Source organism: Bombina bombina, chromosome 3, assembly GCF_027579735.1.
Source record: "Bombina bombina isolate aBomBom1 chromosome 3, aBomBom1.pri, whole genome shotgun sequence".
NCBI classification, from domain to species: Eukaryota; Metazoa; Chordata; class Amphibia; order Anura; family Bombinatoridae; genus Bombina; species Bombina bombina.
In genome coordinates this window covers 219,022,170-219,037,009 of record NC_069501.1, presented here as the reverse complement: position 1 = coordinate 219,037,009, position 14,840 = coordinate 219,022,170, and the positions used below count along the sequence as shown (strand labels likewise).

The 14,840-nt window shown below is 35.7% G+C and overlaps 1 protein-coding gene across 2 annotated transcripts in view; it reads right to left on the bottom strand.

The window, feature by feature from the left end:
• The window catches only part of CORO6 (coronin 6), a 170,233-nt gene that overhangs the window by 129,105 nt on the left and 26,288 nt on the right, over nt 1-14,840 (bottom strand). The window contains exon 2 of one of the 2 annotated variants that reach the window (XM_053706146.1): nt 6,709-6,916. In XM_053706146.1, the coding sequence (XP_053562121.1) occupies nt 6,709-6,906 (198 nt within the window). In that variant the 5' untranslated portion in view covers nt 6,907-6,916. Of the gene's footprint in view, nt 1-3,860; nt 3,943-6,708; nt 6,917-14,840 lie in introns of those variants that run through there. The other variant, XM_053706147.1, reaches the window with a different exon arrangement.

Sequence of the window (14,840 nt, the reverse complement as noted above, 5' to 3'; positions counted from 1 at the left end):
TAATTTTAAACAACTTTTCAATTTACTTCTACTATCTGATTTGCTTTGTTCTCTTGTTATCCTTTATTGAAAATAATACCTAGGTAGGCTCAGTAGCAGCACAGTATTACTGGAAGCTAGCTGCTGATTGGTGGCTGCACATATATGCCTCTTGTCATTGGCTCACCTGACGTGTTTAGGTAGCACCCAGTAGTGCATTGCTGCTCCTTCAATAAAGAATACCAAGAGAACAAAGCAAAATTGATAATAGAAGTAAATTTAAAAATAGTTTATAATGGTATCATCTATCTGAATCATGAAAGAAACATTTTGGGTTTCATCTCCCTTTAAATTATTTTGATTTGATAATGACACTTGGTTTATTGAATTATCTGAAAGGCAGACATTGTCTGTGCAGGTTGTTTTACCAGAAATGTTTTAATATTAATCCTAATAGAGTGTATTCAGTTATCTTGATACTAAAGCACAAACTTTGTGCCCAAAACATGCAAAAAAAGGGACAGTAAAGTCAAAATGAAAATCTCATGATTCAGATAGAGCATACATTTTTTTATTTTGTGATTCAGATAGAGCATACATTTTTTTATTTTGTGATTCAGATAGAGCATACATTTTTTTATTTTGTGATTCAGATAGAGCATACATTTTTTTATTTTGTGATTCAGATAGAGCATACATTTTTTTATTTTGTGATTCAGATAGAGCATACATTTTTTTATTTTGTGATTCAGATAGAGCATACATTTTTTTATTTTGTGATTCAGATAGAGCATACATTTTTTTATTTTGTGATTCAGATAGAGCATACATTTTTTTATTTTGTGATTCAGATAGAGCATACATTTTTTAACAACTTTCCATTTCACTTGTATTATAAAATTTGCTTTGTTTCCTTTGTATCCTTTGTTAAACAGGCTCAGCAGGCTGATATGAGCTTAAAGGGACACTGAACACAATTTTTTTATTTTGTGATTCAGATACAGCATGACATTTTAAGCAACTTTCTAATTTACTCCTATTATCAATATTTCTTCATTCTCTTGGTAGCTTTATTTGAAATTCACGAATGTAAGTTTAGATGCCGGCCCATTTTTGGTGAACAACCTGGGTTGTTCTTGCTGTTTGGGGGATAAATTCATCCACCAATAAAAAAAAGTGCTGTTCAGAGTGCTGAACCAAAAAAAAAAAAAAAAAAAGCTTTGATGCCTTTTTCAAATAAAGATAGCAAGAGAATGAAGAAAAAATGATAATAGGAGTAAATTAGAAAGTTGCTTAAAATTGCATGCTCTATCTGAATCACAAAAGAAAAAAATTTGGGTTAAGTGTTTTTTTTAAGATCTTGTATATCTAGCATTCTATGGCAGCAATGTTTGTATATATGTATAACATCACAATAAACATTGTTGCAAATACTGCTGCCAGATAGAAAATGACGTGCACACAACTAGGGTTACTCTTTAACAAAAGGATACAAAGAGAATGAAGCAAATTGATAATAGGAGTAAATTAGAAAGTTGTTTAAAATGCCATACCTGGGGTATCAAGCTCTTTGCACAATTAAGCAAAATTCTAAAAAGAACATGTCTATTTACATGTAGAGCAGAATGAACTAGTTAAAAGTGTTTAATGTCCCTTTAAATTAACTTTGTTTCTATTTGCTTGTGCACAACCGATACTCATATATCAGTTATTCATTTGCCGATAAGGACAACTCCCACAGGCAACACTCAAAAAACATAAAATAAAATGTTGCTTTAGAAAACCCAACAAAAGTTGTTGTAATACATTAAAAAAAAATGTCCTTGTCCATTTAAATAGTGAACGGGTCTAATTTATCAGAAGCATGTCTAGTCAGTCATTTGACCAATAGATTACAGCATGATTACAGGGATCACAAGACATTTCTCATAGACAGGAGACTGCTTATTGGAAAGAGAAGAATCTATTTCAGTGACGCGTCTCATCTCACTCTGGGTCAAGTGACACAAATTAAGAGAGAGAGGTTGCTTGGACTACAGTATGGTGCAATGAGTGACAGTTCCTTCCTCTCTGCACCAGTCTGCTGCTTTCTATGTGTTTAGGTCAGTGACACAGACCTTAGGAGGTAGTCATAATATTGCAGTCTTTGTAATAGCCAGTACATAATAGGGAATGCTCGGCCTGACAACAACACTCTGTTTATTAAAAAGCACATAGAGACCCAACAGGTCTATGATTTAGGTAGAACATACAATTTAATTCTCTTGGTCTTCTTTGCTGAAGGAGCATAAACGTATTGGGTGAGACAATGACAAGAGGCATATATGTGTAGCCACCAATCAGCATTTAGCACCCAGTAGTGAATTGCTTCTCCTAAGCCTACCTAGGTATACTTTTTAACAAATGATACCAAGAGAAAGAAGCAAATTAGATAATAGAAGCCAATTGAAACATTGTTTCAAATTGCATATCTGAATCATATAAGTTTTATTTTGACTTAAAGGGACACTGAACTCAATTTTTTTCTTTCATGATTCAGATAGAGCATGCAATTTTAAGCAACTTTCTAATTTACTCCTATTATCAATTTGTCTTCGTTCTCTTGCTATCTTTATTTGAAAAAGAAGGCATCTAAGCTTTTTGTTTGGTTCAGCACTCTGGATAGCACTTTTCTATTGGTGGATGAATTTATCCACCAATCAGCAAGAACAACCCAGGTTGTTCACCAAAAATGGGCCAGCATCTAAACTTAAATTCTTGCATTTCAAATAAAGATACCAAGAGAATGAAGAAAATTTGATAATAGGGGTAAATTAGAAAGTTGCTTAAAATGTCATGCTCTATCTGAATCACCAAAGAAAAAAATTGGGTTCAGTGTCCCTTTAAGTGGTATAGGCCACTATAACTCTAAAATGTAAATAAATAAATACAAAAGGTGATAATGTATTATTACATATAAAACAGCTAGTGATTAAACAATTTATTTAAAGAGACAATGTGCTGTAAAATGATTTTCCCTCTAATGTGTTTCCAGTGATTTGATGTACAATCTGCACAGTATTAAATGTATTGGAAACTGCTTCTTTCCTTTTTAGTATATGAAATATTTTTTGTGTGCAAACACAACCCATTTAAATGGACTGTCTTTATAAACAAGTGCTATATTCTGTGCTCATGTTCTGAATGAGAGCTGGCCAGAAACCTGACCCCAGCCATATACACAATAGACAATTATAAGTCCCAATTAAAGGGACAGTATACACCGATTTTCTTATAAGTGTATGTAATAGACACTACTATAAAGAAGAATTACGCACAGACAACGATCTAAAAATCTAGTATTAAACCTTTTAAAAACTTACATAAAAGATCCCAGTTTAGCATTGCTGATGAGGTTAAGCTGGGAACCCCACTGAAAGGGGCTGAGAAAGCAGGAATAGCAGACACTCCCCTCTTCCCACTCCCCTGCATATGAAAAGACCCATTACACAAACAGGAGCAAGCAGGAATCTGTAGACTTCAGTCTACATCTAATACTTTGGGGCTTGGTTAGGAATCTAAAAATCGGCACAATAATAAAAAAGTAAAACTATACATTGTTACAAAAACACTCCCAGATGGTCTATATAAATTGATTATCTACAAAATATGTATGCAAAGAAAAATCTAGTGTACAATGTTCCTTTAACTGGACAAAAATGTAACTGTGGTGTGAAGCTAAGGGCAGAAAGGTTGTTTTGTATTCTATACTCTATATCCATACTTAAAAAAAAAAGAGATCTTTAAAACTCATATTTTTGAATATGCCAAAATATATACAGTATATAGGCTTTTGAATTCCTTCTGAAGTTTATACTATTTTGCCTTCATCTCTAACTTACATTGGCTAGTGGCAACACTATAAAAGCTCCTCCACCACTGGACTCCACAATAATAGCCAAAAACTTGGGATTGACCGCACAAAAAGAGTGCTTTCAGCAGGGAGTATGATTTTGTACATTCCACGTCAAGTCCACATTATCCGCAGGCCAACGGAATGGCTGAAAGGGCAGTTCAAACAACAAAATTCATTCTAAAGCAATCTGAGCCGTACCTAGCCCTCTTGTCATACAGGGCGACGCCCATTCAAGCCACCGGGTTTAGCCCGGCACAGCTGATGCTAGGACGCCAGATTCGCACCACTTTACCCTCAGTGGGTGTCTTCAAGCCGCCTGGCCCTGTTCCTCGGGACGAAGTCCTTAGGAGGGATGAAGAGGCCAAAAAGGGTTATCGTTTCTTCTACGACAGGAGACATTCTGTCAGGCCTTTACAGGAACTGAAAGCGGGCCAAAGTGTCAGAATTAAACTGGATGATGAGAAGAAATGGAAGACGTCTGCTACGGTAGTGGGCCGCTCTCCAGAACCAAGGTCTTACACAGTCCTTACGGAGGGAGGGACGGTTACACGCCGTAACCGAAGACATCTTCAGCCTGTACCTGAGAGCCTGGAACTGGATGCCTCAGTACCACCGCCGGTGGGGTCCCCTGTTCTAAGAGAGGTGCCTTCCCCTCAGCAAGATCACAGCGGGGATATATCTTTGCCTCCAGCAGACTCTAATTCACCATCTTCTGTATCAAAGGACAGTTCATGCAAAGTTACATCAAGCGGAAGAGTGGTGAAACTTCCGGCCCGATATAGGGACTGACTTTAGCTAGAACAGTGACCGGAAGTATGGGCAGAATAATCCCATGGTCACTGTGGACTAGGGTAGTCTACTCCGATGTCCAAGTCAGGATGTAATTTATTTGTTTATATTTTCTAACCGATTTGTTTATATAATGTTCGAAACAAAATGTTGTTGTCTACTCTGTTCGTATACCTTGTTATTTGTTATATGCAAACGTATGCTTCGCCTTTGAAAAAGGGGAAGATGTGATGAGAGCAGGATGTGATGTCACTAGTTTGGGGGTGGGGCTGAGGTCCGGTGTCTGTGTCGCAGTTAGTTTAGTACAATCAACCTGACTAGATGTGAATTGCTATGCTCTGTAATAAAATAGAGTTGTACCATCATTGCTGTGTCCTGCATATGTCCTGCATCTCATGACACTTCTATTATCAAATTTGCTTAATTCTCTTGGTCTTCTTTGCTGAAGGAGCATAAACATATTGGGTGAGACAATGACAAGAGGCATATATGTGTAGCCACCAATCAGCATTTAGCACCCAGTAGTGAATTGCTTCTCCTAAGCCTACCTAGGTATACTTTTTAACAAATGATACCAAGAGAAAGAAGCAAATTAGATAATAGAAACAAATTGAAAAGTTGTTTCAAATTGCATATCTGAATCATATAAGTTTTATTTTGACTTAAAGGGACACTGAACCCAAATTTCTTCTTTCGTGATTCAGATAGAGCATGCAATTTTAAGCAACTTTCTAATTTACTCCTATTATCAATTTGTCTTCGTTCTCTTGCTATCTTTATTTGAAAAAGAAGGCATCTAAGCTTTTTGTTTGGTTCAGAACTCTGGATAGCACTTTTCTATTGGTGGATGAATTTATCCACCAATCAGCAAGAACAACCCAGGTTGTTCACCAAAAATGGGCCAGCATCTAAACTTAAATTCTTGCATTTCAAATAAAGATACCAAGAGAATGAAGAAAATTTGATAATAGGGGTAAATTAGAAAGTTGCTTAAAATGTCATGCTCTATCTGAATCACCAAAGAAAAAATTTGGGTTCAGTGTCCCTTTAAGTGGTATAGGCCACTATAACTCTAAAATGTAAATAAATAAATACAAAAGGTGATAATGTATTATTACATATAAAACAGCTAGTGATTAAACAATTTATTTAAAGAGACAATGTGCTGTAAAATGATTTTCCCTCTAATGTGTTTCCAGTGATTTGATGTACAATCTGCACAGTATTAAATGTATTGGAAACTGCTTCTTTCCTTTTTTGTATATGAAATATTTTTTGTATGCAAACACAACCCATTTAAATGGACTGTCTTTATAAACAAGTGCTATATTCTGTGCTCATGTTCTGAAAGAGAGCTGGCCAGAAACCTGACCCCAGCCATATACACAATAGACAATTATAAGTCCCAATTAAAGGGACAGTATACACCGATTTTCTTATAAGTGTATGTAATAGACACTACTATAAAGAAGAATTACGCACAGACACTGATCTAAAAATCCAGTATTAAACCTTTTAAAAACTTACATAGAAGATCACAGTTTAGCACTGCTGATGAGGTTAAGCTGGGAACCCCACTGAAAGGGGCTGAGAAAGCAGGAATAGCAGACACTCCCCTCTTCCCACTCCCCTGCATATGAAAAGACCCATTACACAAACAGGAGCAAGCAGGAATCTGTAGACTTCAGTCTACATCTAATACTTTGGGGCTTGGTTAGGAATCTAAAAATCGGCACAATAATAAAAAAGTAAAACTATACATTGTTACAAAAACACTCCCAGATGGTCTACATAAATTGATTATCTACAAAATATGTATGCAAAGAAAAATCTAGTGTACAATGTTCCTTTAACTGGACAAAAATGTAACTGTGGTGTGAAGCTAAGGGCAGAAAGGTTGTTTTGTATTCTATACTCTATATCCATACTTAAAAAAGAGATCTTTAAAACTCATATTTTTGACTATGCCAAAATATATACAGTATATAGGCTTTTGAATTCCTACTGAAGTTTATACTATTTTGCCTTCATCTCTAACAACTTACCTTGGCTAGTGGCAACACTATAAAAGCTCCTCCACCACTGGACTCCACAATAATAGCCAAAAACTTGGGATTGACCGCACAAAAAGAGCTGTCCCATGTCACCTTAGACACACGGATGTCTTCATACATTTGGTCGGCTTTAACAGGCTGTCCAAAAATGTGTCGGAATTTACTTTGGCGCACAACTCTTCGGCTCATTGTGAATATGCTGAAGAAACAAAAATGGGGAAATGGTTATCTTTATTTATTTATATAATATATCTATATAGACCAGCAACCACTCAAAACAGCAGATTATATCTTAGCAAATTTCCATGTTAACAAAGTAGTCTATAATGAGTTTCAAGAGCAATAAAGGGCAAAATTCAAAGTTTGATATCACTGATCTGTGAATGTGCACCACTTCTGTCAAAGGGGACAAGAATACTTAAAGGGAAGTAATATTTATATGCAAAATTACTTGAAAGTAATGCAGCATAATTGTAAAACGCTGACATAATTCACTTGAACATCTCTATGTAAAAATGGAAAATATTTTACCTCATAATTTCTTCAGCTCACCAGCGTAAGTGCTCTGTGAACAATTATACTTCAGCTGCAAGTAGAAAAGAAATAGCCAATCAGCATCAGCAGTGCTGAGGTCATGCATTGCTTTGCTGTGATCTCATGAGATTTCACTGAAATCTCACAAGACTTCATAGTAGACTTCCTTAAAGGGACATTCCGGTCAAAATTTAAATACACATAGATTTATTACATCTGTGAATAGAACAATATTTGTAATATAGGTGTATTGGCAAAAATGCTTCTAGTTAAAGTTATCACTGTTTTAGTATTAACATTTTTCGCTGCATGTGAAGCATAGCTAGATATTCTCAGTGCACCATCATTTTAAATACTGTAGCTGATCACCAGTGGGGCTTGAATCATGTCAGCAATTAATAAATTGAGTCATTATCAAATGACACAAGCACCCTGGGTTCTCTGAGCAAGTGCTGTGCTTAAAATGCTGGTGCATGGTGCATACATAAATACGCTTTTGAAACAGCTATAGCTTTTATTAGAAGCATTTTTGCCAACACATGTATATTATAAAAATGCTTATATTCAAAACTGAAATGCATCCATGTGGATTCCAATTTTGTCTGAATATGAAAATAACATGACTGTGCCTGCACATGCCAGATGCACACTCCCTTGCAAGTCCTGGGACTAGCATCCTGATTACACTAGGGTGTGAATACTTAAGAAAATTTGTGGTAAATGTCTTCCTTTTTTACATAGAGATGTTCACATGATATTTTCTAGTCCGCTTTTTACAGCTATGCTGCATCACTTTCAAGTGCTTCAACATTTGGGTATCATGTCCCTTTAAATTCCAAGATGGCGACACCCAGTGTGAAAATGCAGTGCTTTAATAACCAGCACTTGTGAAGGGTTAAAATAATAGAATAGTTTTGAATAAAGCTGCAGGCACGGGCAGAATACCACTAACATGATGAGTATTAACTCCACTGTAGTTGTACACAGTAGTTTAATGTCCGTTTATGTTTTAATGTACTGTTATTGTGTGATAATGTTTCATGACTATAATACATATTAAAAATTAACCTGGTCAGTGCCTTGTCTGCCATTAGCTCTATTGAAATGATAGAATTGTTAGGGTTTTGTCACTTCCCACTGAATTGCTAATGATTCATACTGTTTGGAAGGAAGAACTGGAGCAAACTAACTAGCAGGAAAGTGATCAGCTTCCTGCTGATGGTGCAAGGTTTGGGCTATATGAAAACCACCTGATATGTCTGCTTGGGCACAGTTGATGTAATAAAAAATGCATGAATCAAATTAAAGGGACCTAAAAGCACATAATAAATTCCTTGTAAAATTATGTGTAGTTTATATATATATATATATATATATATACATACACAGATAAAATAGATTACCCCTTTAACTGCAAATTAACTCTGAATATGATTTTTTCCAGTTCCCACAATAATTAGAAGTGCATACTCCAGACTTCAGTGGCCTTACTATGCTACATTCTACACAGTGATTGTTTGAGCAGTGTAGTAGGTGATTTAGGTGATGTTTGGGGATCTGGGTGGGCATGGGCAGACTACAAAATGTTTGACAATTGTGATGTATGGCCAGATGGATATAGGCTTATGAGTGAGCTTTAAAACACAGCTAGAGAAAGTGTTTAAATATACAAAGTAAAATGGAAAATTAGGGCTGGAATGTAATTGGGTAACATGATTATATTTTTAAGTGCCAGTAAATCAAAGAGGAAGGCCAGAAATAGCAAGCACTAAGTCTGACATGATTAAAGTCTTTATGTACCTTTACATGGATCTTAAAGTTATTTGATCATACAATAAAATGAACTAAATTATATATATATATCAAGAGAAAAAAAAGGGCAAAATTCAAAGTTTGATATCACTGATCTGTTAATGTGCACCATATCTTGTATATCACGAACCTGCTCAACAAAGGGCCCTGATGCTAAAACATTTTTGGGCTCTCCCCCCTACGGTAACCTTAGTAATAAGCAATAGTAATAATACACTTCCTTCTCTGTATAATGGCCTCCCATGTTGAGACATACACGGAGTACAGTTTGGAGGTCTGTATGAGCAAGATTATAAGCACTGGAGGGGCTGGCTGGATCGTAGGTTGAATGAGCCTGTAAATGGATATACAGGATATATACAAATACACATAGGCCAGTAACTTTTGAAAATACCAGATTTTAAAATATCACTCAAATGTGAAAATTCCATCCTGTTCCTGACATTAAATGCTTACTATTCTACTAAGGAAAAGTCTTTGATTTAGGTGCACTCCTCATAGTCACCGTATAAAAGGGAAAAAGAAAAAAAGCCTTTACGTTTAAGGCCTATTCATTAAAGTTAAGGTAAACTTACCTTGTTTTCAATCTCTTATATAGTAATATCTTCCAAATAAATATGACTCATTCATCGATTTGTCTAATTTGGCTTGTAAGTAAAGTTATTGCCATTGTAAAACATTTTCTGAAGCTTGAGTAAATCAACCCCCTTTTTTTTTTAACAAATTTAAAATCTGGCCGTTAGGCAGCCACCACTCAACGTCATCCGCCCTCTTGCTCTTATGCACATGTGGTATTTCTTGCTAGGAATCCATGCTCGCTCCCGTTTCGTGCATGTGCATTGGTTGGTGTTTATGAATTGCAACACTACGTCATTGGCTGCTTACAGAACGCTCTGATACGGACAAGCACAGCACTTAACTTTCACATTAAAATCAAAGATCAGAATTATCAGCATTTGAGAATCAGTTCGCCGCTTAACACATGCGCATAATAGAGTGAGATTGCCAATTAGCGCATGTGCAGTTCAACTGAGCATCGCAGACGCGCTTTTGAGAGACGTATAGAGCGGGTGGGACTGCTCTATACGTCAGAGACAAAAAAAAACAGGAAATAGGGTTTGGGAGGAGTCATAGTAATGGTACAGATTTACATATATATATATATATTTATATATATATTTGGAGAAATATAAAATCAATTGAGAAAATAACTTAGCGATTAACTTAAGGTAATATTAGCAAATCTAATGAGGTCTTCAAATTGCAAACACTTTACCTTCACTTTAAGCGACAAAGGTTTAAAACTGAATTTTAAAGGTTATGGGGGAGGGAAAGCAGAAATCAAAATGTACTTATACATTAGTGAACATTTCAAGAAGCCTTAAAGGGACAGTCTACTTCTTGATTCTTTTTATTGTTTACAAAGATAGATAACGCTTTTACTACCCATTCCAAAGCTTTGCACAACCAACATTGTTATATTAATATACTTTATAACTTCTAAAGCTGTAAATCTCTGCCCTTTTCAAACCCCTGCAGGTCACATTTATCTCAGTGCATTTTATTAGCTTTTCACAGCAAGACAGTGCTAGTTCATGTGTGCCATATATAACAATTTGCTCACTTAAGTGGAGGTACGCATGAGCCAGCACTAATTGGCTAAATTTAAAGTTTGTAAATAGCACTGATAAGGGGGCAGCCTGCAGAGGCTTAGATACAAGGTACAGAGGTAAAAAAAAGTATTAATATATCCATGTTGGCTATGTAAAACTGGGGAATAGGTAATAAAGGGATTATATATCTTTTTTAAACAACAAACATTTTCAAGTAGACTGTCCCTTTAACATAGTTTGTGTACGCATTTTATTCAGTGCATTGAGACTTAAAGGGACATTCTAATAAATAAACTGCACTACTTCATTATAGCAGTTTCTTTTTTATCAGTTCCCTTCCTATCTTAGCAGGGGTTAGGTCTCTAAAAAAAAACAGCAGTTTATTTTTTCATTAGAATGTCCCTTTATAACTAACACATTATATATTTGCATCAGCTAACTAATAATAATAAATGTATTGAAAGTATATATAAAAGATTTTTTCTCTATATACGTTCCAAACGTGTAGGATGCTACCTTCATTCCTATAAAGTATTTATTTTACTTATAGTAAAGCTGCTACTTCTTTATTACAAGTACGGCATTCTCCATTTTGAAATCCTTTTATACACACATACTGTTTCCACTGACCGACACACTTTTTGTCCACAACAGCTGAGAACATAAAGGATGTAATATTGACTAGACAAAGCAATGTAGCCCTCTCTGGTTAATATATAAGTGATCAATGTGAGTCTATGGCTCCTGTCTCTGTTTTGTATGTTATGAGGAAACTGTGACCTATAGAGGCTAATTCTGAAAGGGACAGGATGTGCTGGGAGAGATTTACAACATGCCATTGCTTGGCTGTATGACTACATATTTATAAGGATGAAGTGACTATGGTCCTATTGTATACTCACAAACATTAATCATAACCTTTCTGTTAAGTAGTTCCAAAAATACTCTTCCTGTATAGCCTTTAGCACCTCACATATTACTTGAACTGAATTAGCATATCTGGACACTTAATATACTCTAGATAAAGAGCCTTTGGGGACACAAAGCCTGGGGATGTCACTTATTCCTGGTCATCAAAACAATGTAACAATTTTGTGTTTTAGGTCTACAAAAAGCAGAAGATGGCCTGCGTATGCAAGTCATGGGACAGGGTTAGCGGAAGAAGGCTTTTTAAATATAATGATCATCTGTAAATGGTCCCATTGTGATAATGCTCAAGCACAGTGGGGTCCAATTTGAACCAATTAGAATAATCTTAAAAAGTTTACTGCATGTTTTTTGTGGTGTTTTTAAATTCAAACCCCACTTTAAAATATTCAACTATCTTACAAGAATACATTTATCTTTTTATCACTTTTTAAATCCATGACTCACCCTGTACATGGCATGAGAAATAAAGGACACTGGTATTCCAATCAACCGGAACACAGTCACATCTTCACTTGTTTGTCAAATGAATCTTTATTTTTTTATTTTGCACCTTGGGCTTTTTGAAAACACACTTTGCATGTTTCAAAAAGCATTTCTTGGTTGTTTGCAGGCCCTTTTCCCAACGTTATGTTCTTCCCATTTTAATAAGCAAATTTTTCTTGTTTAACCCGTTAACGACAGTCGACAATCCCTGTATGTCAGCAGCCGTTTTCACAGTAAGGGGTTAAATAGCGCGGCCTTCGCTGACAGCAACAAGACCGCGTTATTGCTGAATGCCTCCTGGCGTGATATTATTTTCCTTCAAAACAAATGACACATTTACCCTAGAGGTAAAAAGAATAACTGCAGCAGAGCAAACAAGTATGGTCTCCCACTAGATATCTGACATTATGCACCACATTCAGATGTGCGCAGCAAGAAGTTTAATGAATCTGAAGTGCTGGTGTCTGAAGTTGGTTATGTACTATACCTCTATAAGAGTTCATTTCAGGAATAACCTGCTCTATTTTACAACTTGCGTTTCTTTAGGGGTTGTATCATCTATTCTCTCCCATAGCTGCTTCTGGTTTAAAGAACCATTATAGTAAATATAGTAAATAAAACTTGTACATACATTAAATATAATAATCACAATGTTTACTTATGGATTGCAAAGTTTGTGGAGGTATAAATATGTTAACTGCAAAATGTTATAACTGTATTAATTGCAATCTTTCAGTGAGACCTGCTCTATTACAGATCTAAAAATCCATTAAAAGGGAGAGGAAAACCCACATTTTTTCTTTTGTGATTTGGATAGGACATACAATTTTGAACAACTTTCCATTTTACTTCTATAATCAAATTTGCTTTATTCTCTTGCTATCATTTGCTGAAGGAACATTGGCAACTAGCTGAATACATCAAGTTAGCCAATCACAAGAGACAAATGTATACAGGCACCAATCAGAAGCTAGCTCCCACTAGTATAGGACATGTGCATATTCTTTTTCAACATGCGTTACTAAGTGAACAAAGCCCATTTGACAATAACAGGCCCATTTATCAAGCTCCGTATGGAAGCTCGCCAGAAACACAACTTATGAAGCAGCGGTCTAAAGACCGCTGCTCCATAACCCTGTCCGCCTGCTCTGAACAGGCGGACAGGAATCGCCAGACATCAACCCGATCGAATACGATCGGGTTGATTGACAGCTCCCTGCTGGCGGCCGATTGGCCGCGAGTCAGCAGGGGGCGGCGTTGCACCAGCAGCTCTTGTGAGCTGCTGGTGCAATGTTAAATGCGGAGAGCGTATTGCTCTCCGCATTTAGCGAGGTCTTGCGGACCTGATCCGCAGTGTCGGATCAGGTCCGCAAGCCCTTTGATAAATGGGCCTGCATAAGTGAATATAAAAAGAGCTGTAAAATGACATGCTCTATCTGAATCATGTAAGTTTAATTGTGACTTTCCTATCCCTTTAAGGACATGCAACTTTAAGGAGTTAAAAAAATTGAAAACATAGCTCGACACATTTAAACTATAAAAAGTGTACACAAATTAAATGCAGCTATTTACAGCCACAAAAAAAAACTTAAAAAAACAGCGGTATTGAAGGATTTTCAATTGGATTTTTGGAAGAATTTAAAGATCTACACAAAAGAAAGAGTTATATCGCCAAAGGAAAAATAAAAAAATATTATATATATATATATTTGTTTTGCAAAACAGTTAACCAGTGCTCTCACGCCGCACTATCCTGGTGAGCATTCAATTGCGCTGAAGAAATCTTTACCTAGGCCCCAGTAGCACATTGCTGCTCTGGAGCTTCTTTGAAATATGTGTTTAACCAGTTTGCAGGGGATAAACTTAAAGCTATATGTTAACAATAAAACTGCTTTAAAACATTTTCTTTTTGTACCTTTATGTCACTTTATAAATCTGCAGGTACAACCTTATCCTTTATGTATAAAACTACTGAATGCTTGCTGCTCTAAATGGCATAACATAAGAAGGTCTGAGCCCCTTGCATTTATCATGAAGCATTTCTAATTATCATCCAATAGATATATTTGCAAACAGATAAATGTCTCTGCAATAGAGGTAGTGGGCTATTTCCTAGGGAAATATATTGCATAGAGATGATTCTCCGCTCAGAGCATCTGCAACACTATCACAAATAAGTGCCCTAGGAAGCTAAATAATTCCTAGAAAGATGACCACTTATATTAAATTATCAAGATCAGTTTTAACTCACAGTCACTTCTGCTATGACACGATATTATGGAAATTTGCGTACACAGAAGGGGTATTCACACATAATACTGTTAATATTTTTTTAAAAAAGTGGAAATATATCATGTTATGCTTTAAACCTACTCTATCAAAATTAATCAACATTTCTGGCCTCTCAACTTTCAAAAAAAAAAAAAAATCTGAATTGAAAAAGGTCACCATTGATTCTGGCTGAAAACCATTCATTTTCTAAAAAGGTACATGAGTAAACTACACTCAACAGACCAACAAAAATAATCACAATTGATTTGTTGTATGGTAAAAATAGAAATCAAAGAGCACTTTCAGAACTATTAAAAAGACATATGACCCAGAGATTCAAAGAAGCAGATGTTGTGATTAATATTATTAAACAAGGTATCATGAATCAGCAAGCTACTATTGGACAACTGACAGACCAGACGAGCTTGAAAACAGGTCAAGAGAGAACAGTTTACAGATATGCAATGTCACTAACATCTA